At 47.4% G+C, this 25,816-nt stretch overlaps 3 protein-coding genes and 1 long non-coding RNA gene across 8 annotated transcripts in view; 2 read left to right on the forward strand and 2 right to left on the reverse strand.

Moving 5' to 3' along the window:
• rgs7a (regulator of G protein signaling 7a) overlaps window positions 1-1,140 on the forward strand; it is a 35,304-nt gene extending 34,164 nt beyond the window's left edge. For 3 of the 4 annotated variants that reach the window (XM_029127027.3, XM_029127028.3, XM_055502501.1), the window contains exons 17-18: window positions 233-269; window positions 373-1,140. In XM_029127027.3, coding sequence (XP_028982860.1) covers window positions 233-253 — 21 coding nt within the window. In that variant the 3' untranslated portion in view covers window positions 254-269; window positions 373-1,140. The remainder of the gene's footprint in view (window positions 1-232; window positions 270-372) is intronic. The other variant, XM_029127029.3, reaches the window with a different exon arrangement.
• LOC129603028 (uncharacterized) lies at window positions 476-1,532 on the reverse strand. The gene is made up of 2 exons (XR_008692576.1): window positions 1,403-1,532; window positions 476-1,323 (listed from the first exon to the last, which is right to left on the reverse strand). It is a non-coding gene; the product is annotated as an uncharacterized LOC129603028 (long non-coding RNA).
• A 485-nt stretch (window positions 1,533-2,017) lies between these two features.
• On the forward strand, window positions 2,018-7,854 carry grem2a (gremlin 2, DAN family BMP antagonist a). Of its 2 annotated transcripts, none has more exons than XM_029127032.3 (2): window positions 2,018-2,341; window positions 6,707-7,854. In XM_029127032.3, exon 2 carries the CDS (start codon window positions 6,708-6,710, stop codon window positions 7,242-7,244), a length of 537 nt encoding a protein of 178 aa, XP_028982865.1. In that variant the 5' UTR covers window positions 2,018-2,341; window position 6,707; the 3' UTR covers window positions 7,245-7,854. The 2 variants fall into 2 exon arrangements, with proteins under 2 accessions (XP_028982865.1, XP_028982864.1); XM_029127031.3 differs by having other exon boundaries at window positions 2,020-2,348.
• A 62-nt stretch (window positions 7,855-7,916) lies between these two features.
• fmn2a (formin 2a) overlaps window positions 7,917-25,816 on the reverse strand; it is a 29,124-nt gene continuing 11,224 nt past the window's right edge. Inside the window, exons 7-18 of the mRNA XM_029127021.3 lie at window positions 22,534-22,621; window positions 20,002-20,063; window positions 17,127-17,218; window positions 16,907-17,036; window positions 16,689-16,835; window positions 16,177-16,236; window positions 15,407-15,527; window positions 13,370-13,462; window positions 10,497-10,548; window positions 9,764-9,913; window positions 8,958-9,039; window positions 7,917-8,724 (exon numbers count right to left, since the gene is read on the reverse strand). Coding sequence (XP_028982854.1) covers window positions 8,698-8,724; window positions 8,958-9,039; window positions 9,764-9,913; window positions 10,497-10,548; window positions 13,370-13,462; window positions 15,407-15,527; window positions 16,177-16,236; window positions 16,689-16,835; window positions 16,907-17,036; window positions 17,127-17,218; window positions 20,002-20,063; window positions 22,534-22,621 — 1,104 coding nt within the window. The 3' untranslated portion in view covers window positions 7,917-8,697. The remainder of the gene's footprint in view (window positions 8,725-8,957; window positions 9,040-9,763; window positions 9,914-10,496; window positions 10,549-13,369; window positions 13,463-15,406; window positions 15,528-16,176; window positions 16,237-16,688; window positions 16,836-16,906; window positions 17,037-17,126; window positions 17,219-20,001; window positions 20,064-22,533; window positions 22,622-25,816) is intronic.

A 25,816-nucleotide genomic window follows, 5' to 3' on the forward strand; every position in this document is an offset into this window, starting at 1 on the left:
ACGCTGCTGTTTGAACGTGCACGACCTTCAGCAATCAGATGGGATCACTTGAGAAACAGTTGTGACTCCGCGATGAACACACAGGGTCTGCTTCCCATTGAGCGTGTGTGGTGCATCGGTCCGAAAGTGATGATCACAGACAACCAAGCAGCAGCACAATCTGTGTCCTCCATTCCCCAACAATAAGAAGGGAATATTACTTTTCTAATTCATGGTTTCTTTCTGTCCACAGAAAAGTAAGAACTTGTTCTGAAGGCTCTTGCTTCCAGGTAATGGCCATTCCAATGTGATTTATTATGTACAGTAGATTGTCCATCGGATGTTGTAGCCACTTAAGCTGTTAAATGTACGTTTGCCTTTGTCTTCTCCCAGCACAGGGGAAACCACTAGCATCCGAGAGGCTGACCAGTTGTGTGCCATCATGCTAAAATAAACGCCATCTCTCTCTCTCTGGGACATGAAGGGGGACGTCTCATCTCTTCGTCATCATTCTCTAACCATTCTCTCTCGGCTCAGTCGGGCAACGGGCCGGGCCATCTGTTCGTCTGTTGTCCACTGAATGTTGCATGTCCATGGAGAGGTCTCTCTCCACTCTTACAGTACCTGATATATTTCCAGTATTCTCAGAAAGGACACGCTGCTGGACTTGTTGGGACGGACTGGCAAAACAAAAAAATATGTCCAGTGTTGCAGTTCTTTCCATGTTAACCACTGGACCGGAGCCCCTTCCTCTCCCCCCTCACTTCCAGATGAAACAAATGATGTCAGAGAAAAAAACAAATAGAAAAATGTGAAATGACAGCTTAAACTAAAATCTAACCAGTGTCATTGCTTTACATGATCTGAGGTCACACTATGGGAAGTGTTGTGCAGAATGAATATACAATATATATACATATATATTATTATTATCATTATTTATTGTGCATTTATTTTGCTTTGCATTATTTTATTGCACTACAATATTAGCACATATGGGTTTCATTGCACTTGTAAAGCCACATTCAAAATGACAAAAATGCCGTCTCCTGTCCTATGTAGAACATAATTCTTTGTTATTCCCTCCTGCATTTATTTTTATACCATATTTAAAGACACTTTTACTTACTTGTATTATTAAAGTTGGCCCTCTATCTGTTATTATGGCCTCGATTCTCTTCTTCTGTTTTACTTTCTGGCCTCAGTTTAAGGCTAAATGATGCAATTTTGGTTTGGACCACTAGAGGGCGATACGTTATTTCCTACAGCTGGATCTTCCTCCTTCCACCACTCCTTCCACTCCTTCCATCAGTTACCTTTCTCAGCACAACGCATCATGGTGCCCTGCAGACAAATGAAGTTTTGTCATGCAAAAGCGCCACCATCCTCTGCTGTGCTGAAGGGCTTATTGTTCAGGCCGTACCCATCTGAGGTTTTGCGGGATCTGTTGATGTTTCAGTACTTTGATGGCAGAAGTGACAATCAGGGTTTTGAGTCTCTGTGCCCAGTGGACAGCCCAGGAAGAGCCACAAAACACACAAACATTATTGTCTCAGTTACATCCAGGAATGTCAATTGTGGCATTTTTCAAAGCGTTTGTTCGGTACATGCATGCAGTGATTTATGGATTGGGGGATTAGGCGTTATGTGATGTGGTTACAGTACCAGTGAGTATCATTTAGAAGGTCTGTAGGAGCCAGTTGTTGCTTTATAATCTTGTCCTGGTGGCAAAATGTCCTTCACCTGCTAAAATGGCAAATGCCAAACACATTGGAAAAAAAAGAAATGAAAGGGAATAGTTTGCTATATTGTGAATGGGTAGGCTATTTATACAGATTCCATGTCAATGGGTGTGTATACATCAGTGGCATCAATGGGCAGAGAACGGCAGACTTGCATGTAAGAGTGAAGCTTGACTTGATTGATGATGCACAGTGACCAGGGCCAATAGGAAAAACACCCTCCCAGTCTTGAGGAGGGAAGGGGGTGGTGGGGATTCAGACTAGGGCAGGCTTTACGGTGAGTCAAGCACTCTCACAGACAGACCACAGATGGTTTTCAGAGCATTAACATATTGGCTTACTGTGATTGAAACCTGGAGCTTCACTTTTGAACTTGAAGAAAGTTAGTGAGTGAGGAGCTAACGCGGCGATACAACTTTTTCAGGAAGATGAGAAACTGATTCCTTCTAGTAGTTTGCACGTTTTATTGGAGAGAGAAGAGGAGCCAGGACAAGCCCGAGGATACTACAGATTATGTTGCCATGGAAACCAGAGCATGGAAGCGGACGCAAGGACCACTGAAGGTGGACGACCTCCCTTAACTGCATCTTCATAACATTGCTGTCCTGCTTCACACTGTGGTGAGAGGTATAAAAACACATCTGCTTCACAGCGATATCCCTCATTTAACACTTTCACAGTCGGCAGCGTTTACAAAATATGTATTAAAAGGTCAACGACTTTGATTTTAAAGCATCGCTGTTTCATTCAACAAAAGCCTTGATGCAAAAAGATAATTAGTCTGCTTCAGCAGCCACGTTTTCATTATAGGTATCTGATGGAACTGCCGTGTTAAACGATCGGAAAATTGACTTTCACTGGAGCAAATGTGAAGAACTTGTAAAACTAACGTGCGTCGTTTTAATGTGAAAAGCGTAGCTCAGTGGCCGCTAGCTCGACACACCGTGTCCCACGTGAGCGTGAGACTGAGTGACTCAGTGACTCAGTGAGTCGCTGCATGACTAAGCGCACAACCATGCGCCTCGAACAGCGGTCTCCAGTTCTTTTTCCAGCAGCGGCGGCTTCACTCCCTCTGGGGCCACACATAAAAAATGCACACCTTCAAGGTAACTTAAGGTTCTCCGGATAATGCTGTCTGCTAAATGACTATAATTAGTGCCTGGGGATTCCAGGGAATTAGTGTTGTAATGACAGAATTAGGGAGTGATGATAGCATGTTGTACTGCATAGCTCAGTGAGATTAAGTGTCAGGGAGATAAATATGTTACAGTACATATCTGTTGATGTTTCAGCTCTGTGTGCACAAAACATCCCTATTATTATCTCCCCATCACATCCAGGTGTTTATTCTGCTGTACATATGCATGTTCTGTATCCCATTGGTGTGTGAGCATACGTGTGTGTGTGTGTGTGTGTGTGTGGTGTGTGTGTGTGTGTGTGTGTGTGTGTGTGTGTGTGTGTGTGTGTGTGTGTGTGTGTGTGTGTGTGTGCGGTGGGGAGTTTGCCTTCTGATCCTTCTTACAGCTCTGGTGACTGCGCCACCTTGTACAGTCTGCTCTGGTGTCAAAGAGGATTTAGCACATGGACACATTAGCTTCTTTAGCAAAAAAAAAATTAAATACACAACTATAAGCGTAGCGTGTCAGAGATTGTAAAACTGGGATTTATTGGAGGTCTTAACTACACTCTCAAGATGTGAAGTTTACACCGGGGAAAGCAGGCTGAAGTAAACGGCTGATTCCAGGCCAGTTCTGCTACAATAAAACTTTTACTAACGCAATATTCACCGAGCTAGCACGCAAAACATAGCTTTACCCTCATTAACATGATGTAGTCATTTCTCATGCTGGGAAGCTTAATAGTGCACATCCTACAGTTTCCAAACACTCCACAGCGCTTGAATCTTCACTTTGGACTGAATGGTCAAACTGAAACCGATTTCACGCCAGTATAATGAGCTGGAACGAGCCCAGGTTAAAGGTCAGGATGTCAGACCTGGGCGGAATGAGGCCTTTCTATCGACACCCAGAAAGCAATAGGGTAACTTAAGGGATCAAAGGAGCAAATTCTACTTTAATTACGAGCGCTAATCGTTCAGCTTAGCGGCGCTATCCTGGTCTGCATTGGGAAACCTTGTGCTATGATACTGTGGTACCTCTAATTGCATCTCATCCTGCACCAATGCACGTAATGCTGCCAAGGCAAAAGTTGCTCCACATTCTTGCCAGTACTTAACTTGGAAGGCATTATATCTGGGCTGCTAGTCATTATCGAGATGGATTGTGGTGACAAATGGCGGCCCAAACTGCCTAAAGCAGCCTCCTGGCACTGTTGGCATTAGGCACATTTACACAGCAATGCCCCCAGAAGAAGCCCCCCCCAATCCCCCAACTGTTAATGAGCCAACAGCCGAGTGCAGTTCAGGAAAAAGCAATCCACAAATGCAGATAATGACATGGTTCCTCTTTGTGTAATTGGCTCCAAGTGAAAACATTTCATTTACCTTTTCCTTCTCTTTTCCTTACATCCCGTGTGTGTGTGTGTGTGTGTGTGTGTGTGTGTGTGTGTGTGCGTGTGTGTGTGAGCGCGTGTACGTCCGTGCCTGTGTGCGAGTGTGCGATTGAGGTTTGAGCTGCACGGTGAATTAAATGCAGTTCTACTGTAATTAACTGCACTTACCAGTCTGTGTATGAGACTTTCTGACGCACCAATAATTGAGGCATCAGGTTTTGTTTGTTTAAACCTGCCTTTGAAGACATGGGAAGACGTTTCACATGGGCTGGAGGAAGCCCCGCACATCTGCCTGTACACATTTGATGGTCTTGGGAGGATTTTGTTTTTAATTATATAGCCGATTTTCTAAAATATCAAAAAGTTTGGCAGCGAGGCTCCACTTTTCCATAAATAATTTACTTCAATTCACTTTGCGACTTGAAAAAAGACCCATTGTTACACAGACAGAAAACATTACCAGTGTCTCTTAATGTCATTCTGAAAAAACAAAACATAACAAGTTCCCAACGATGATAATAGTTGTTTTCAAAAAGGCCTGTGTCTAACTCAGCAGACTCTGGTATTTGTAATTACATTAGGGTCTGAATTTCAGAACCGAGGTCTGCCACAGTTCAGTGAAGCCGTCCCTCAACTATTTGTGGTTCCGCTAAAACATAAAGCTGTGCTTTTGGACAATATTAGTGTCTGACAGACAGACAGGTCGGTTCAGTCCCGTCCCACTATTAACAAACTAAACCACAGTCTCCTTCTGTCTCGGGGACGCAGACACAGCGACAAAGAGAGACGGATGGGGAGAGAGAGAAATGAACAGACAAACAGCTTGAGGAGAGACATACAGATGTGGGAGGAGGGCAAACGCTGTGGATGAGGCTGAAGTGCTGCTCGTTTGTTTCCCACTAGGTCATTTGTCCCCAGCTACAACATCTCTGCAGACCCTTTTCTCCGTGTCTCCCAGTCCAAACCACTAAACACCCTCCCATTCACCTCAGCACTCCCCCACAGCCCCTGAATATCTACCCTAAAACCATAATTTGTCTTGTTGCAGAGATTGATGAGGAGAACTTGGCAGCACTCGGCCCATCATACTTACTTTGGGAGTGGGGAGAAAACGTGGCCGGTGACTGCGTGGGCCATCTGTCATGCCCTGTGTACACAGTCAGGCAGGTCATCCCTCCAAGGTCCCCGAGGCCTTTCAGGCGGCAGCTCACCAGAGTCACGGGGCAGCGGGAAAACAGAGCCCCGCAGAGCAGGAGTCTGCGCACGGGAGCGCGGGCCGTGCCCCCGACCGAACACACGCAGTCAGCAGCAACGGGAGATAGATGAGAATGGGCCGTGCATGGAAGGTAGATCAGCTGAAGATGGAGTGGGGGTCATGACTGTGATGGAGTAGGTGGTGAATGGACCCAGCAGGAGTTCAGTTCAGTTGTTCTAACCTAATGAAGGGTGTGCATGAGTGCAGAGAGGTGAGATTCGGTGCAAGAAGGTGCAACGAAAAATATTTTTTTTTATTTCTAGTAGCTTGACTATTTGTACAAAATGTTTAAAGGTGAAGAAAGAATAAATGTGATTTGCATGAGAATGTAAAAAGTAAAAAGGTCTTAATAAACGTCAAAACCCTGGTTTTAATTTGATCAGCATTTGTACTAAAGCTTTGCCTAATTGACAAACAACTGTTGTCTAAGTCACGGCATGTGTGCGACACAGAGATTGGGCAGAACCATCATGACCAAGGGCAGTAAAAGGAGGCAAAGACAAAGTGGATTACGATAAAGTAATTTGTTTCATGTCAGAGTGAGTTACGGGTCCAGAAAAAGGAAAAAAAAGAGCACATCCAAATTTGCACAGCAAAGAAGAGTCTGAATGGAAGCAGCCAGTGGCCTTGAGGCAGTTTGGTTCTCTGTCAGAATCTCTGACTTGATGTCATGCAACGCTTGTCAAGAGCAACATCTGCTGGAAAGCTGCTGGAGCGATATTTAAAAACGTCCTGTACGCAAATACTGGAGCGGAGATCAGTGTTTCTGCTGCCACTGTGACACAGAACACACCACGCTGATAGTGGCTCCCTGAAGCGCAGAGGAGTGAAGTCCCAACGGGCACCGCAGAGTTCCCCAACTCGTCCCTAATAAGATGCAGATGGGCCTCGCTAATGCCTGTTTACATATCTGTGGCATAGTTCATGACTAAAGTAAGCAAAGCCCTAATTATTTTACCCGCCGACGGGACCAATAAAATCAACTTCCCCTTCTCGTTATGGGCGTTTAAGTGTGTCCTTTGATGGCGGGGCTGCGTTTATTTTTGGAAGAGTTGCGTAGCTGAGAGGAAAGCAAATACAAGTAATGACACAGGGATGCTGACAAATGGAGGCCCGGTGATGGATTCATTTCACCGGTGATGCTGGAAGCGTAGAACGCAGAGGTAGACGTTGAGCTCCTCAGCAACAATCAACAATGTGTGCGTGTGTCTCTGTGCAGAATGCTGTGGAGAATAACGATCCCGGTCATCCTGGCTGGGGTGCTCTGCATCGCCGCGGAGACCAGGAAGCCCCGGCCCCAGGGCTCCATCCCATCGCCGCACAAGACCAAGGGCAACCTGTCGTCGGAGCGGCACCACCGCCTGCTGCAGCAGAAGCCCGAGGTGCTGTCCTCCAGCCGCGAGGCCCTGGTGGTGACGGAGCGCCGCTACCTGCGCAGGGACTGGTGCAAGACGCAGCCGCTGCGCCAGACGGTCAGCGAGGACGGCTGCCGCAGCCGCACCGTGGTCAACCGCTTCTGCTACGGCCAGTGCAACTCCTTCTACATCCCCCGCCACATGGGCCCCGGCAGGAAGCACCACGGCAAGGCCCAGGAGCCGTTCCAGTCGTGCTCCTTCTGCAGGCCCCACCGTATCACGCAGCTCACCGTGCAGCTGGACTGCCCGGACCTGCAGCCGCCCTTCAAGCACCGCAAGGTGCAGAGGGTCAAGCAGTGCCGCTGCATGTCTGTGGACGTGAGCAGCCACGGGAAACTGTGAAGGAGGACGCGGAGCGGGAGCGCGGGGCCACAGGAGCAGCATCACAGGCCCGAATCAACAATAGGGCAAGATGAACTATTTCACCTTCCTATAAACACTGGCCTCCAAAATGGACCTGAGTGCGACAGACGCATTTTCTTCGAATAAAAAAATAAAGAAACCTCCACGGACCTGGATGTTTGTACACGTTTGAGTATGAAAAGCAGCAAAACAGCTGGACAATGAGACCGTTCTGATCACGTGGGGTCTGTGATGGCATTCAGATGTTTCCGTGACGCGTTTTATACAGCACAGTAATTATAGTTTGCAAAAAGCATGGCGTTTGGAAGTGTTGTATCGGTTCCTTAATGTCCAACAAGATTCAGGGTGAAGTCAAGGAAAAGTATTTCAAGGAACACGACGCAGCAACTCGACCTGCAGCGACATCGACCAGCTTGAGCACGACCTGATATTTACTGTACATCTGCCACAAATATACTGAGTAGGAAACATACTGCAGCATGTGTAAAGGAGGTGCAATGCATTATATACAGTATATATATATATATATATTATGTATGTGTGCAAGTATGTATGTGAAAGATATATTAAATCTATTTCCTATACAAACCTGTGGTGTCTGGAGTCCGTGAACAGCAGCTCGGCAAGCGACACGAACGTTTAGACTAAAGGTCAAAACACAAACAGGGACATTTTTATTAAAAATTATGTAATTACTTTTATTCAATAAATATATTTTTTCTGGTCAAGATTCAGGTTCAGTCAGCGCATACTGATGTTATCGCACACGCACACACAGGAAATTGAAACAAAGACAGTGATATTGAATAAAACATACATGAGATTTTCAGATGAAACGAAAACCATAAAAATCGCATTGACGCCATGTATCTAAAACATGTATAATCACTACTAAGTTATAATTAAACTACTCACATTTTTCAGTCTATACAAAACAGATTTTTCTTCACACATAACGTTTAAATACAGATGATGCTTCACATGTCATTCTGCTCACTTGACTTAAGGCACTTCCTGTCTTTATATCCAAACCTACCACATAGCAATGACATCAATATGTGAAGAGGAACTAAACCGGGCTGCGTGTGGCTTAGAACTCACTGAGAACGCTTCAATATAGTTGAGTTAAACTTTTCAGACCAGAATCAGTTTCTGGACTGTGACTCAGACCCATTTACTCTCAGCCCAATGATGTCTTCTAGTAGCGCGATGGAACGCTGGCTGGAGGAGGACACCGTCATTCCCCTTTTAATTGATTGATTACAACATCCACTGTGAACCATCTGACAATAAACGGCTCCAAATCAACTGAAAACAAATACGTGAAGTAAGTAACTGCTAAGTGGTAAAAAAAACCCAGATGAATGGTGTCAGATTGTTCAAACGCTGCTTGTGCAACAGGCTTGGTGATTAGAATTTTCCACTCGCTGCCTCAGATCTTCTGACCCAGCTTTGCTTTCTGTGGAGTGAAATGACACGTCGGAGTTATTTACAGCTGACAACAGTGTCACTCATCTCGCTGTGTTACTGCGGGAGTGCTGTTCCTTCATCACCCTGACAAATGTCTGGTAGGTGATGATTCGATTTGCACCAAGGGAAGAAAAAGCCCCGAGGGCAGGTATTTAACTAAACCCCCATAAAAAGCACAGCTCCGTTTATATAGTGAATCTGACAAACAGCATAAACACATACTATTCCCGTTGCGTGTTTGGGCTTCACGCTGTAGGAAGCCTTCTCTCTGGCCTGCTTGAAGCACTCTTCAGCCATTTTAACCCTAGAAAACAACAGTGAAGTCGATTAGCCGCCCTGTAGAAATGTCAATACCGAATTACAGAACAGACACATGCCGGCGTTACGGATATCGATTCCTTCGCTTTGAAAAAGACACTCCAGGCTTGTGGTTTGTGGAGGGGCCGGTCTTCCCACTGTGAAATGACTCGGTCTCCTTTACTACCGCGTGCAGCGCCGCCGCCGCTCGTTTCACGGATGACGCCGGCGTTTGCAGGTGAGGCCTCGCGGCAGAGAGCGGGGACGACTGCCCACGGCCACAGATCACGCTTTCACATTTGCTTTATTCATTCCTACTGAACAAGCAAACCTTGCAACATTGTGCTTCTCCTAAATACACATATCACAATTCCATCTTCATTTGGCATAATGGACCAATTTGCTCTGTGTTGACATAGGCAACGGTATCTTTGTATTCATCAAACCACTGGAAGCTAACTGTGTTCTTTTCATTACTGGGGCGAGGGCATAGATTCAGGTCATTTGACGTCTTTCCCTTCATGAATTTGAATGAACCGGATAAGATCGTTGGTGAACACGGCATGTGCCAGAAGATATTCCTGGTTTGGAAACAAAGTATGGTGGAATTTCAAGTTTAGAAATATGGGTGTACTGTATCTGCGATGACACTAAAATAAAATGCATATACAAGTATGGAGCCATAAAACTATATATCTATAGAAGAAATAAATCTTTGCATCGCGTCTCACCGCTCCTGTAAGATCAGCTTGTTTTGCTTCTTCCACGCGTCTTTGAAATCCGTGGAGAACTCGTGCCAAACGGAGAAGAGCGCGTTGGGAGAGACCTCCTTCTCTCCAGCCTTGGGCTTCGCTGAGAACGACACGCTCAGCTCCAAGAAGCTGAGGACAGAAAACAAAACCAGGACCGTTACAACGCGAGGTGTCTGCCGATTGGTGCCAAACACGGCTAAACTTGCAATACTACAATGTGATAGTACAATAAAAACCAAATAAGTGGGATCAAAAACCAACAGTATAACGTTTAGCCTCGTCAGTGCTGGCGCTGGTGTTCATACAGAACGGCGGCGGCCACGTTGAACACGTTGGGCGGATCGATACGGCCACAGGTTGGGCTCCCTTTGTTTGGACTGCGCTATAGGAACGCATTCCTCAGCAGCAGTAACAGAAGCCTGGAGCCACGGCTGTCTACTCTACGTCCACTGAGATAAACAGCGCAGACACAGCAGGGGGGCCTCCCGTCTGAAGGCCTGGCGTGACGGCCTGCACCTTCCATTGAACCCACGGAACCCGGACGCCCAAATATTGACAAAGCGCCGCGATTCCATTCATTCGCTGGAGGAGGAGTTCATCACTTCTGCTTTCAGATTCCAAAATCGCTGCTCGGACCCTCGTGAAAAGGCCGATTCTTAACAATTCCGATTCTGCAGTCATTTTGCAGTCGCAGATAGATCGTTTCTCTTACGTCTTCTGCGCGTCCGCCAGATGCTTGTCCTGCGTCTCCAGTTCCGCTTTGGCTGCAAAAGAGAACGTGGAAGAAGGTCAACGTGGGGCTTTTTAAACACAGGAATGTGACGGCCCTCGGAGGTCGCGCATCGCGGCACAAGCGCGTCCTTGTGCGGCGCGACTTCACAGCGAGGCCTCGGCGTGCGATGCGGTAAAACAGAGGCAGCGAGAGGGAACGAGCAGCCGCACACGCTAGGAAATATTCCCAGCAGGCCACAGCACTTATCTCAGTGTGCCGTCAGCCATCAGGGCCGCTCTGACTGCGTTGGGCGACGGTGATGGAACAGAGCGGCGCTGAAATGTGACGGCTCCCGTCAGGACGATGCCGCGGGTTAGCGCTCGTTCCATTCCCGACCCAAATTCATTTTCAGGCATCACAGGTCGATTTCTCCGCAGCTTCACTGGTCTTTATGAATCTTAAAGGGTTACAGTTAAACAGTTAATTAGTGTGTCTGTGTTCACTCAAGGTCAGCGAGTCAACACTTGATAAAATGCAACTTAAATCGAGACTGTTCCCACTCTATACCAATTACTACAAAAATGACTGATGTCAAATCTATTTTTAGAAAAGCAAAAACATTTTGCTTGAATCCCTCTGGCCGTTCAGCACCGTCATGATGCGGTGGAGCATCGAAGACGACTTTAGCATAGTGTGTCCGTCCACTTATCCTGTTAGGAGTTGTGGGCGCGCTGGAGTTGAGGCCAGCGGACAGACCTGCCCTCTGGACAGATCGCAGCACAATGTGGTGAAACCCCAGAGGCCGTGGGTCGATGCTCGTCTGAACCCGTGTGAAGCCGGTAGGAAGTGTTTAGGGAGCGTTTGACATCCGTCTGACTAATCTTCACGTCCATCAGAAACATATTATCACATGGCCGGCGCTTTCTCTCGCCAGTCGCGGCGACTCCATCAAAGGCCCGCATGCATGAGAATTTGTGAAGCAAGCGGGGAAAATCGAGCTAGACCAAACAGCAGAGCTCCAACAAGTCCGCTCCCACTGTTATTCTGTGGTTAGTTTCATGGTCAGAAAACAAACAAAAGCGGTTTAAACTGTGGAGCCAGAAACAGTTTAACCTCAGGCTTTTTAAAAATTACAGAAATAACAAAAATAAGACATTTGGCTGTTCCCCCCCCATCACCACAGAGGAGGAACCCCAAGAATCCTGTCTGGAGCCTTCTGAGTCACATGTCCGTGTTATGGTGCTTACATTGGGCTCTCTGAGGAAAAACCCCATGATTTGCATCAAAGAGAGAGCTCCCATATTTCTGTTAAACACTGGGAAAAAGGAAGAGAGAAGAAAGGAGGGGGGGAGGTGGAAGTCGAGGAGATGCTTTCATCTGTGGACTTCCTTTAAAACGGACAGTGAGCATTACCGCAGAGGAACATATGCTATATATTATCCTCTCATTTGAATACAAAAGCAGTCGGAGGGAGGCCTGTGACCTGGGTCCTTCAGAAAGATTGGTCACAGTCAAGTGAATGTGGCCAGGGTCACGTAAAGAATGACTTTTGGCTTGTTACTGTATGTTACAAAAAAGCACAACAAAGCCGGTCTTACACCTTTGAAGTGGACCAAAACAGCCCCGTGTGGTTGTAGATGTCAGATTGTGGAGATAAAAGCTGGAGTGAATGACGTGTGGGTGGACATGACGGCCAAACAGCTACACTGCTGCACAAAATACAAAACACATTGTAGTAACAACGCTGTTCTAAGCGTTTATGGCGCTGGAGATGGTGCTGCAAGAGTCTCTGATCCAGAGGGAAACAGCAGCATCTGTTGGACTGACTGATGCACAATCTGAATCCTTACAAAACGCACTCGTGGGATTAACAGGGCGAGGTCAGAGTGCTCATTGTCTACAATCAATTCATCATCATTATTTTAATAGGCCTCTAAACACCTCGCTGCGAGGACCCAACAGGAGTGAAGCACTGACACGAAAGGGAAACAAGTCAAGTTGGGAAATCTCACTCTTGGAGCTGAAAAGTAACTCAACGAACAAACTGGAGAGGAAGCGAGATACAACTCAAGCTAAAGAGAGCACAAATAGGGACTGCACGGAATGAAAGCGCTGCAGCGAGAGTCAGTGTCGCTGCAGCCTTTTACGCAGTCACTTCAACAGGCTCTACGACACGTTCACTGTGAAGCGTTCTGGACCGTCTCTGCTGTTTAAAAGGTAGAGATGAAGAGCGAAGACCCAGTTACTAAGTACAGGCCTCATCCTTCAAAGCACGTAGACAAACTCAAAACAAAAGCTGTGACTTATTCAATACAGGCACAATAAACAGGCGTCCCTATGGGAACAACACCGACACTGTGTGTGTGTGTGTGTGTGTGTGTGTGTGTGTGTGTAATTAAACTGACTTGGAGACGTGTCTGGAGACAAAAACAGACTCGACTGATAACCTGCTTCTCCTGTTTTAACAGCAAAGAGTGATTTTAGCGCAAAGACGTCGAGGAGCACAGACAGGTTTCTAGAACCAGGAGGGAAAATATTCAACCCTTGGGAGTTTAAAGCCATTGTCTAAAAGGTACAAGAACATTAAAAGGGAAACATTTTGAGTCAAAGCTACAGAGCTGTGCCCACATTCAACGTAACGCAGGAATGGATGTCACGTATGGTTCACTGATCAGTTTTCAATACGAAGGAGCTCAAGGTCAAAACACAACATCCATATCAGACTTTGAACAAATTATTTGTTTTCTGGATTTATTTCATTATGGATTTCCTTGTCGTGAGATTATTGACAGATTAATTTGTCAGTTAATTACTGAATTGACAAAAAAAAAACGAAACGCCACGGATTTTCCATTATTATGAAAATCTCTCACCTCGGCTGAGGAACTCTTCCATCTTCTCCTTGAAGGGCTGCAGGTTCTCCTCAGAAGACAGTTTGCAGACTTTCTCCGTCTCGGCCGAGCAGGCTGAAACAACAGGAGAGGAGTGCGATCAGAGGTGGAAACGCAATAACATCCAGCATTTGACTGCAATTACAAACTCCACACTTCACCCGGGTTTGAGTCTGTTTGATAAATCTCTGCCAAACGTCTGCTGAATAAGTGTCCGGCGAAGACATAATGACCCATAATGACTAATAAAGCACCCCCAGGAACCAGGAAAGACTGCGCTTGGATCCCGAGAGAAGCTTATCGTCACGCTCTATCTGCAATCATAACGGATACACAAACTCAGCTCAAGGCCTTGGAGGTGGAGAGGCCGCGAGAGGCCGAGGGGAACGGGGAGGTCCGGCCCGAGCGCGTGGTGATTCAGAAACCATATGGCGCCTCAGCCACGAGAGCTGCACTGCAAACTCCCTCCGCGGCTGCTTTCTGGTGCCAAGGCCGCTCCTGCGCCGCCGCCGCCGCCGCTCGGGACCCCCTTCTGGGAACCGTCGCCGAAGCCCCCGTCTGCTGGAGCGCTCAGCCGGCTCCGCGAGGTAATGAAGAGGTCTGCAGGTACAGCGCGTGATGATGAATTTATGGACGGGCCGCATGCGCCACGCGGGGCGAAGCAGACACCGGCCCGTTCCCCCTGCGAGAAACTCCAGCTCTATGAACGGCAAATAACGAGCAGCCTCAAGAATCATTGTGGCAGAGGAAAACGCCGAAGCTGATCGGTTCAGCAGCGGAGCTACATAAAACATGATAGAGGACAGAGCTGGCGACGGACGCACGCACACGCGCAGCTGTTCTTTACCACACACTCCTTGGAAAGTGCTCCGAGTGCTGAGTGACTCGAGACAGAACAATGAAACAGTGCGTTTCCCAACCGGCTCGTTCATTAGGACTCAACGTTCAACCAATCAAGTTTGGCTCGTCAGCCTTAATCCAACGTCCTGATGTTTATCCTGAGGCCTTGATACGCAACGACACACAGACACACAGACACACACACAGACACACACACACACACACACACACACACACACACACACACACACACACACACACACACACACACACACACACACACACACACACACACACACACACACACACACACACACACACACAGATGTTTTTACAACTCTCCAAATTCATATAGTTTACTGAACTCCTACTGTATATGTAAAACCTAAATGCAGCACGCCCTGTGTAAAGCAACGCTGTCATCACATGATGACAGCTGATGAGGAGGTTTCCTCCGCAGTGATAAACTCTTGACATAGCAGCTGATAAGCGTGAACTGTATAATCACGAAACATTGTGCAACAACTTACCCACGAGTGTGGGTGTAGCGATTTATTAAACAAGAATAAATATAATAATAAATGACTGAAGAGTCAAAGGGTCATCCGTTAGAACCAGCCATGAATCATATTTGAGAGCCCTCGGGGCAGCGTTGATGGATAACATGCACAGAAACATGCTGAATATTCAGAAATCCTCATGTTTGTGTGCGTTTGAGTCGCCAGCGTTGCAGAGCGCTCGTGGGAAGTCTCTTCCAGTTAAACGAGCACCCGATGAACCTCCGACAGTCTGCGCAGGTAGTGGAGGTGCGCTGACCTGACCCCTTCTGCTGTTTTGATCCCTGCTCCATGAGGACAGTGAAGGCACACGGGGTCCAACAGGAGTCTAGGTTTGACACGTCACATCTGCTTCTGCTTAGCTCCGCTGTATGACAAACACATGCTATCTCTCCGCTGACCTGACTACGATTCACACAAGGCCAGAGCTGGCCGGCTCCAGGAAGAGATATATCAACAAACTAACACATCATTTATTACAATCCAAACCTCCCATGTCACCGTGTATTACGCTGCACCTGTCATCCTGTAAATACAGCGCGGCCGCGGTTGCTGCCCCGTTAAACGTGCAGTAAAAGGCATTGGACGGGCTGTGAGACGGAGCGTGATGGTCATACAGTACCGCTGAGGTCTTTCCTCAGCTTGCGCAAGTCTCTTTGAAAGTCCTCGAACTTCATCTGGGAGGCCTGGAAAAGGTCCTGGGGCTCGGGCAGCGGGTAGACGCACGACTCCTTGCCAGCATCCTGGTGAAGCAAACACGCGGTCAGCACCAAAACACACACAGCCGCGTCAAAATCAATCTTTCTCAAATGAAAAAGGGCCCCTCCAGTTTATACTACACACCAAGAAAGATGGAAAGGAGCGTCTCTGGAGACCTGCATGTGCTTATCAGCAGTCCAAACATCCCAGAGAAGATCTGGCTAAAACTGCAGCAGATAATGGCCATTAAAGCTGCTGCAGAACGTCTGCTGCAATTCTCCCCATCAGTGACTACGGAGCCATTACGAGCGCTCGAGCCGTGTCATGCAGGTTGACTTTGGCAGGCAGCACTCTACTGAGTTCATCTCATCTGGAGAACCTAATTATTTACACTAGCGCTCCTTTGGATGCCGTGCCAACGAACAGACTGCAGGTTTGAATGAAGCCAGGCCAAGGCCGAGCCAGAGATGAAGAGTGAAAGACAGAGAGGGAGAATTGGACCAGAGCGCCAGAAAAGGAGAGAGAGATTTGTTTCTGCCGTAAATGAGGAAAGGGAAAATAAATAATTTGATAAAGGATAAGCCATGGTATCCTCTGGCAAGAGGGGAGATGAAAAGAGGGCTCTGGAAGGATTTCTAAGCAAATCAGAGTAAAACAGCAAAGTGATTCAAATAAACAGGAACCCAAACATACCTCATCAAAGTGCCTTAGATAGTAAGAAACAATGTAGGACAAAAGACTCTGGGAGTTATCCTAAAAGAAAGAAAAAGATCCAAATAAATAAACCATAATCCCTTTATTTATTAATTTGATCATTCCAGAGCAGGACGTTTTCATTTATGCCGGGCAAACAAGAATAGACACAGCAGCCTTAGAAGCCGGGGGTAAATCATGACACTGGAGGAGCAGTGCAGCAAAACACAACTGTGCCGGGCTGCCTGTCATAACTCAGAGTTAGTGGAAAGTTTGATGTTCTTTGTGGATACCTTCCCCGGTGCAGCGCCGCGAAAACAAAGCGCGGGGCCCATATAAGGCCGGGCCCGCGGGCCCGTTGTGGTGCCGAATGGGAACAGTTAACAGAACCGTCCTGAATGGGAGCGGGTAGGGTTCCGCTTGGCCTTTTAGCTGCCGCACTCTGGACACGCGGACCGTCAACACACAGTAAACCCATTCCCATTGTTTGCCTTCACTTGTGTCACACTCACGCTGCTCTTGACGTCCTTGAGTTTGGGCAGGATGTCCAAGGTGAAGCCGTCGGCCTGCCCCCGGGAGCGATTGCCGCCGTTCATGAAGTTGCCGAAGGCCAGAACCAGGCCGAGCACCTGTCGCACGGCGCCGCCGCTCTGGAGGGTCTGCGGGCGGAGACGGGGGACGTCAACAGGCCGGAGGGGGAAAAGCCAGAGGCACCGGGCCTCGGACTCACCTCACAAACCCGCTGGAGGATCTCCATCTTGCGGAGGACGGAGGCGATGCACTCGTGGAAAGTGGACTGGAACAGGATGCAGAAGACGCGCTCGGAGAAGTTGGGGATCTGCGATAACTGCAGGAGGAACCTGGAAGAAGCAACGGGATGAGTCAGCGCCACGTGCCGCTTCATGGTCGGCTCCACCCGATGCGACGGCCACTGCAGGCCGGGCGCTTACTGCTCGGGTTTGTCCAGCGGTTTGGCCTCCTCTCGGTCTTTGGTGGATTTCAAGTGCTTTTTGATGCCGTCCATCTCATCGCTTTGAGCTCGCTGTCAGATTAAAGTGCACAGAAGCAATAAGTATATTTTCATGTTACGATCATTGAATGAAGAGACACTGACAGCTCATTTACATTAACTTCTTACTCATTCTTGTGAGAAATAGCACAGCTCCTACTGTAGATGTGTTTTATTTGCCATCTTTCAGTCTGTATCAACAAACTTTACATCAAGTAGAAACAAATTCCCCAGTGTTGCTGTTTGTATTTCCACTCAGCCACGTTCCAGCTCACAGAGTAGGTTTCATAATGCTAAATTGCCGCCGTCAGCTAGATTACAGTGCATTCCTGACCATTATCCTGCTGTCAGGCTCGGCACCACAGTCTAATGCAAGGTGGTTTGAAAACGCGGGCCAGAAGCGCTCTCTCACTTCACAAGCGGCAGCGAGAATACTGTGGATGTTTGTCCCACGCAGACGGGCAAACAATGAAACCATCTCCAGGAAGGGAATGTAAACGCCGCCTCAGCCCGTCCGGACCCCTCCAGTCTCAACGTCAGCCGTCTGCTCTCTCCTCCTGTTTCAATGCGTCTTTTCTCTGGGCTTTGGCCTCGGCACGGATCCGTGGAAAACATCAAACGCCGGCATCAAACGCTCCGAGAGCCCGATTAGTATTCTACACACCGCTGCCTTCTGTCGACGAGGGCAGGCTCTCCCTCGCGTTCTCTCGAGATGTTTTCAAGTGTAAATATATTTAACGCAAAGCAGATTCTTTTCAAAGGGCATCGGCGGAGCCCAGCAGTGGTGTAATTGGGGACAAGTAGGCATTAGCGTGTGATCTTCCAATTGCTAGGGCATGTTGCAGCGCCTGTTAGCATGAGCAGCGCTACGATGTGGAATATCAAGTGCAAAAGGAAAGCGGGGTGATATCTGTGGTACCAAGTGGTATTCATTAGTCGGGTTCCAGGACAGAGGCAGCATTCATGCCAGTCGGTGAAACTAAAATGGCATCATGTAATAAAGCTGGGAAATATATTGTAGATATGACGAAAGGGCACGAAGTCAGGACCTCTACAGCGTTTAGCTGGTGTCAGCTGAAACGAGTGAACGTCAGACAACCGCTCTGGGCCCACATTATGGACCCAGCCTGTGGTACTGGAGGGGAGAAGGGGGGGGCGCCCTGCTATCGCCGTGACCCCTTCTACGGCGGCGGCTTATTGTTCAAAAGGTTAGGAGTGCCTTCGATGTGCGGGGATCGGGCCGAGCAGTCAACATGTTTGTTTGTCAGCGCGTTTATGTGCGAGCGCGCGAGCAGAGTGTGATCGGGCTCCTCGCACAGTGAGCAAGGGTGTAACCATTAGAAGCCCCTCGCATTCCTCAACACAGGCCGACTTCGCTGCCAACTGTGGTTTAGGGGGCTGGAGACCCACAGACAGGATGGAGTCTTGCAATACAAAAGAGAAACAATTTGGCTCCTCCACTCAATAACATAGCCTAAGGCCATCGGGGGAGAGGGAGAGCGAGCGAGGGAGAGCAAGAGCGAGCGAGCGAGGGAGAGCAAGAGCGAGGGAGAGCGAGCGAGGGAGAGCGAGGCAGCCTGGAGTCTCGGGCTCAGCGGAGAGGTTAGCAGACTTTTGATCCTGCGTTGTGACACATCGGCTCATAACTGCGGCTCGTCTGCAGCCTCCGTCTCATTCCCATGATCAACATTATTAATATGGCTCTGGCAGCCAAAGGTCCGGGCCTCTCCTGTGTAGTGGTGCCAAGAAGCAATTCGCAGGAATTTCACCGCATCTTAACACTCGATCACGGCTGAGATGTGGAAAACATGCCCGTTTTCATGTCCCATTATTTACCGACCGGACTCCGAACGGGTCCTGAACCGCGGCCACTGGCTTCCCGTCCGTCAGGCGTGATGAATATGCATTCATGGTACACGAGGAGCCGCTCACGGCCAAAATGGAGTCGTACCGTGGGGCGGCGATGACAGCTCCTTAATTCCTCCTAGCCTAATATTATCCAACTCAATGCGGTCATTGCGCTTTTGCGAAACTCAGCTGGAGTTTCTCAAGCGTAATTTTCCCTTTACGCAGGGGCGTCGTAAAAGCCAAGTCGATCAGATCCAGTTGTTTACTGCGTAAGGGCTTTGGTCCCCGTCCAGGCCAGCGGACGGGCCCACGGGCCGACCGGCACCAAGCGGCACGAACGCCGGTACTGGTCCTTTGGTTCTAATGCACACTTCCTGAAGTTCAGCCGTTCAAGGGCGACATCCTAATTATAATGAGGACACTGGACGGCACCGTGTACTTTGATGGACGGCAGTTGATGTACTGTGGTGGAGCCTCAGCCCAGCGCCAAATCAAACAACACCAGCACTAACTAAGCGTTTTGTTGATATCACAGCTTCTATAATAAAATGATTGCCTGGTATTTATATGTGGCATGAAATCTGCGACCATAAATCATCCCATTTGTCATAAGCAAGCTGTTCCAAAGTAATACTTTTACTGCAAACCACAGAGGAACAGAACCAAGGTTTTCTCAGAGTGACTACTGCAGCGAGGAGCAGCAGGAGCTGTCAGTGGTGTTGCTTTGTGTAATTGCGTTGGGTTTGTTACTCAACACTGTGTATTTATACCACTCTGCTTTGGCAGGAACATGCAGAAATGCATTTTAGCCGGGGATTTTGTCTTTTCACCAGTCTGTTGACTTTACTCAAACCACTATTCACACTGTCCCCAAAGAGGCTTGAAGCCCCCCCCCCCATAGTCCAACCTCTGCATAGATACCGATGTTTATTAGCGTTCAGGTAGCAGCAGCGTGTTGGTGCACTCACGTTTTCGTACAGCGCTTGCAGAGTCTCCAGGTCGACCACCGTGTTGTCAACATTCAGGACGGCTGCGGATGCGAGAAGACAACGGCGTGGTTAGCGTGAGTCATGGCGTTTCTCCGCCACCTTTGAGGAACATTAACAAGTCAAACTAACACAAACATGCTCTAGATTATTACCTTTGTGCTTTGGCTCCAATAACAACCACAAACAGTGGCTGAGGTTTCTTCCTCTTTTGTTTTTTTTGCTTCGCTGGTATGAAAGAAAGGCCAAATTCAGCCTGCATGGTCCATATAAAGTGTCATGTGCTCTGTGCTGCGGCTCAAGGTTATCAGTTATCATCACGATAGCATGCAAGGGGCCACAAACTACAGCATAAGTACAGAGGTCTTAGAAATCTGTCAAAGGTACAAAGATCTGTGTTTGAACTGTTTGAATTCCTGGTGTCGCCTTTTTGTCTCGGCGCGAGGACTTGGCGCCCGCGAGCATTAATCCTTTGAAAGTAAATGTTTAAAGACAAACAGAGCCCAGGGGTCTGTGGTGTTGAGGCTGAGGTGTGTGGAGGCTGTGAAGGACTCGGCTCCTAAGAGAGTGTGTGTGTGTGTGTGTGTGTGTGTGTGTGTGTGTGTGTGTGTGTCCAGATTGCTCACATTGTTTTGATTCTGTTGATTTGCTGATGAGGTTCATGGGGGAAAGAAAACTATTGTCAGAGGAGATAAAGAATGTGGAACAAAGGACCCGGTGCCGCGTTCACGTTGCACTTTACTGAAAAGTACCGGACTTCTTTTAAGTTTTCCAAAGGCTTAAAGAACAAATATAAAGTAGATCACAAGAATAACTACCAGGCAGACAAGTGGAAGGAGAACAATCAGGTGACTCTTTTGCTGATTATGCTTTCATCGCTGCCACCATTCAACCCTCTTTGCCGTCTTTTGCTAAACTCTTCACACTGTCTCGTGTTCCACAGTCGCCACAGCAATAACTTCCTTCTCTCGGACTCTTTTGCTGTTTCTCGCACTCTCCTCTTGTGGCCATTTGGTTTTCATTACAGTGCGAACCAGAGTCTGGCGGGCTGCTTTGATTGGAGACAGGTTTAAAAGGACGCAGCAGAGCGGCCCATCATCGCCCTGACACGGACCTCGCGACCGAGCCGCACTCGTCTGCCGGTGCCCCCCCCCCCCACTCCCCGGCCACCGCAGCCGACGCGCCCGGCGCTGCCCGGCGTCCGGCCCGCCGGGCGACGCTGCGGAGCCGCACAGGAAGCAGACGCCACATGGAAACGTCCCGTGAAACAGCCAAGCCTCGGAACAAACAACAGCTGCGAAGGAGAGGGGCTGAGCAAATGGGTCGTCACGAAACGGGACGCGCTCGAAATCCGTGATTCAGACGTTGTTTTTCTGAAAGTCAGGGACATCTAACCGACGACTGTCTACATCATGAAACCAAGAGGAAATAAAACAATGATTCACGACACTGAAAGGGACAATTACAAAGTTCTGATGGATGAATCCTATCCTTTGGTAAACAAATGGTCTTTTGATTCTTTAATGACCTTAAACCTCTAATGACACGAGAGAACATGACATAATTTGAGGAAGAGGTAAACAATAACAAGATGATGCTAATACAGTGTAATGCAATGTGTGGTTTGCTCTTTATGGGAAATAATGAGCATTTTAAGGCTATAATTAGTCACGCCTAATAATCATACACTCAAAGTGCATCACAAACATAATAAACACTTGTCTCATTGCTTTTCTGGGGGGGAATAACAGGCACAGAACACCACACCAATATATTTCCTGTGATCTTACTCTTCCCGATTCTAATCAGCGCTAATTATTTACAATGCCAAAAACTGTCCTAACACCCAAGACGAATGGCTTCGCTGATGAGCGCGGCCCTCGCTTGGCCTCCAGCACTGATGCGACATGGATGCACCAAAGACCGTCACTTAGGCCAAAACACAGAGGAGCGAAAACCCAGGTCTCAGAAAGCGCCACCTTAGCGTTCGCACCCGTCATTACCGTACGCCTGCTGTACCCATTTATTTTGACGTAATCTACCCATCTAGGATAAACATGTGAAGCTGTAATAAAGGCGCTATGATTGAATGCGATGAGGAGATGAGGAAAAGTGTTTAGACACGTGGATGAGCGCAATCAGAGAGTAACTAAAACAGGAAGACAGTCTGTTCCCATCAACGTCTCCTGAATGACTTCACTTCTACAAAAGCGGCTCAGACGTGACGGTGACGCCTCATCAGAGGAGGCGAGAGGTGCTGAGAAACATGCTGTGGATGTTAGATGGGGAGAGATAATGCAAAATGAGAGCAAGGAAAAAACGGAGAGAGCAAGCGAGGAAAACGTAGGCCGTGAAGGTCTCATGCCCGTAAAGGGAAAGAAAGATGGAAACCTTGTGCTCTCCCAGTTTGAGGCGTTGCCATAAGGTCGAATAAACCAAAGCACCAGATAAATTAACATCCTAATTGAAATCCTACATATAACAAAATGTACTTCAATCCGTGCCAACACTCACCATTCTGGATGTCCTTCATATCAAGATGAATGCTGGACATCAGAATACCCACAGCCTGGGAGCGCTTGTTGCTCAGAAGCTTCACCACCTACAACACAATGACGTGAGGACATGTATGAGCAGTAAGGTTTACACACACACTTAATGAACTACAAACAATAATCACCCTCTGGATCGTTTCCGGCGGTTACTAACATACAGTACAGTATGTATGGACACAATGGCATGGATTGCTGCAAAACCTGTTGCTGATTAAACAGAACCTAGAGGTCCGTTTAAAATATGCGTCACGAAATTGCACAATGCAAATGTGGAAAACACAAATTCACTATATCCAGTGACTTCTAATGTTTCAAGTTGTGCAATAGCTTCGTGCTTTCCACTCCCAGGGGTTAAACGCTAATCCATTATGAACCGCAGCGCGCCTCAGTAAGCACAAGTGTGGCTGGGTGGCGGGATGCGACAGGAAACCCGTAGCGTCCCGCGATCCAGACAGAACCCCTCCGTCCGACCCAGATCACACAGACCGCAGGCCTTTCAAACGCGCAGGAAGCTGTATCACCAGGCCCCAACTGTCTGTTCTCCCCAGTTTAACCACGTTTAGGGGACGTTCCCCGCGACGTGATGCCCAGCGGCTCCCACAGCGAGCGCGTGGTGCAGTAGACGACCTAGCGTAGCGTAGCGTAGCGTAGCGTAGCAGGCCGTCAAAAAGCAAGTCATTATCACTTCTTATCAGCTGATCTGAGTCTCTGAACAGACAACAAGGGCTTAACACTAGAACTACTGGGTTTTCTAAATATACCCATTCCTACTAGAAGGTGGTCAAATGATCTGCTCGGCTAGCTGAGACCCTGAATCATCTGTGAACAGCTGCCTTTGTTAGGTAAAGAGGGCCATCACTGACGCACTCTAGGTGGTGGGTTGCGTGGGCTCGCTGACCCTGCTCCTGTCTGCAAGGCTGCACAGTTCCTATGAGTCTATGAGTGACATCCACTGTTACAATGTTCCACCGCTATGTGCTTGGATTTACAACGTGAAAGGACGAGTGTCATTGTTGCGGTCTCACCGAAGGAAGCAATAAGATATCATCATCAATATTACAATAAGACAGTTTCAGATCCTTCTCAAATGTGGCGAAGCTTTGTTTATTTACAAAAAAAAAAAAATAGTTCAAATATGGTTTGCACTTTAACGTCATCAAAAATTACAGAAAGGATGACAGTACACCCATCAAGTTTTAACAAATGTGCGATATAAAATATAAATATAAAATAAAAATATAAACAGAATACGCTTGAAAGCGTTTTTTATATTCCATTTATTTCGTTATTACTGCTTTCACCTGTAACACATAAAGTCATTGCAGAGCTACAACCATGTTCCTACAAAGTTAACCAGATGTTTATTTCGTTATTCCCTCTTTCATGTCCGTCTGTTGAATGAAAGTGGGCGTGGCCACCACGTAACAGAGCAGGGACACTGGGGGAAGGGGAAACGCTCATCAACACGCAGGACAAAGATCTGCCTTTCTCTGCTGCTACAGCCTCGCTGCGTTGGGTTGTTAGTGTCCCTTTCACCTCTACCACATGAAATGTGTTCCTGCTAAGTTGATCTTGAGCTGCTATCAGAATAGTTTTTATTCCCCAGGTTTGAACAGGGCAAACATTATTTTTATTTACAAAAAAATTAAAACGTTCACATGTGATTTGCCCGCTTTGATGTAGACAAAATTCTTTAAAGCGTTTTACATTACATCCCGTTTATTTCGTTATCCCCACTTTCATATCTGTCTGATAAATAAAAGTGGACGGGGCTATCAGTCCCGTAGCAAAGGTAAGCGCTGACTGTGGGGGCTGGGCGCATCAACATACAGGACAAAGACCTGTGTTCCTCTGCCACAGCCTCCTCTTTCAGCCTGTTGCTTTGGGCCGTTATTCCCCCACTTACTGGAGCCACATGTTGACAAAGTTGACCAGCCGGTTTCATGTAGACACCAAACTCTATAAAGCATTTTACTTTACATTCCGTTTATTTCGTTATTAATATACATGTAATTGCAAATGCTGTTCTGAGCTCTTTTACTTTGATGAGTTTTGTGTCTACATGAAAGCGGGCAGAACAACGTCCATGCGTGTGTCACGCTGAAAGCGGCTGGTGAACCTCTTGGGAACATGGCTGTAGCTCTGCAATGACTTTATGTGGTACAGGTGAAAGGGAAAATAACGAAATAAACGGAAATATAAAACAGAAACGCTTTCAAGCGTTTTCTGTTTAAATTTTTTATTGCACATTTGTTAAAACTAGATGGGTGTACTGTCTTTTTTCCTAATTCTTAGTGACGTTACAGTGCAAAGCGTATGGGATTTTTTTGTAAATAAAAATAATTAAATAAATGGAATATAAAACGGAAACGTTTCAAGCGTTTTCTGTTTATATTTTGTAAATAAAAATAAACCCGGTGAATAAAAACGATTCTGATTCTGAAAGCAGCTGATCAACTTCGTAGGAACACATTTCATATGGTACAGGTGAAAGGGACACTAACAACCCAACGCAGCGAGGCTGCAGCAGCAGAGAAACGCAGATCTTTGTCCTGCGTGTTGATGCGTGTTTCCCCATCCCCCAGTGTCACCGCTCTGGGACGTGGATGGCCACGCCCACTTTCATTCACCAGACGGACATGAAAGAGGAAATAACGAAATAAACAGCTGGTTAACTTTGTAGGAACATGGCTGTAGCTCTGCAATGACTTTATGTGGTACAGGTGAAAGGAGTAATAACCAAATAAACGGAATATAAAACGGAAACGCTTTCAAGCGTTTTCTGTTCACCCAAACTAGATGGGTGTACTGTCATCTTTTCAGTAATTTTTAGCATTTGCATGTTGTTGTATATGAATAACGAAATTACGTTTGACAAAACTGTGAAGAGTTCCGTGTCTACATGAAAAAATGTTTTTATTGCTTCCTTCGGTGAGACCGCAACAATGACACTCGTCCTTTCACGTTGTAAATCCAAGCACATAGCGGTGGAACATTGTAACAGTGGATGTCACTCATAGACTCATAGGAACATGAGTAGGAACCCTGCTCTGCCTTGCAGGCAGCAGCAGGGTCAGCGAGCCCATGCGTCCCACCCCACAGAGTGCGTCGGTGATGGCCCTCTTTACGTAACAAAAGCGGCTCTTGGCAGGGTGCCAGCTGGAGCGTGGCGGACAAGTGAACACCCAGCAGTAGTTAGGGGTATATGTAAAGGTGTACGTCCCTTAGTAGTTCTAGTGTTA

The sequence above is a fragment of the Betta splendens genome, chromosome 15 (genome assembly GCF_900634795.4).
Source record: "Betta splendens chromosome 15, fBetSpl5.4, whole genome shotgun sequence".
Classification (NCBI taxonomy): Eukaryota; Metazoa; Chordata; class Actinopteri; order Anabantiformes; family Osphronemidae; genus Betta; species Betta splendens.

Coding starts and splice junctions, on each gene's coding strand:
- grem2a (XM_029127032.3), top strand. CDS start 6,708: ATGCTGTGGAGAATAACGATCCCGGTCATCCTGGCTGGGGTGCTCTGC.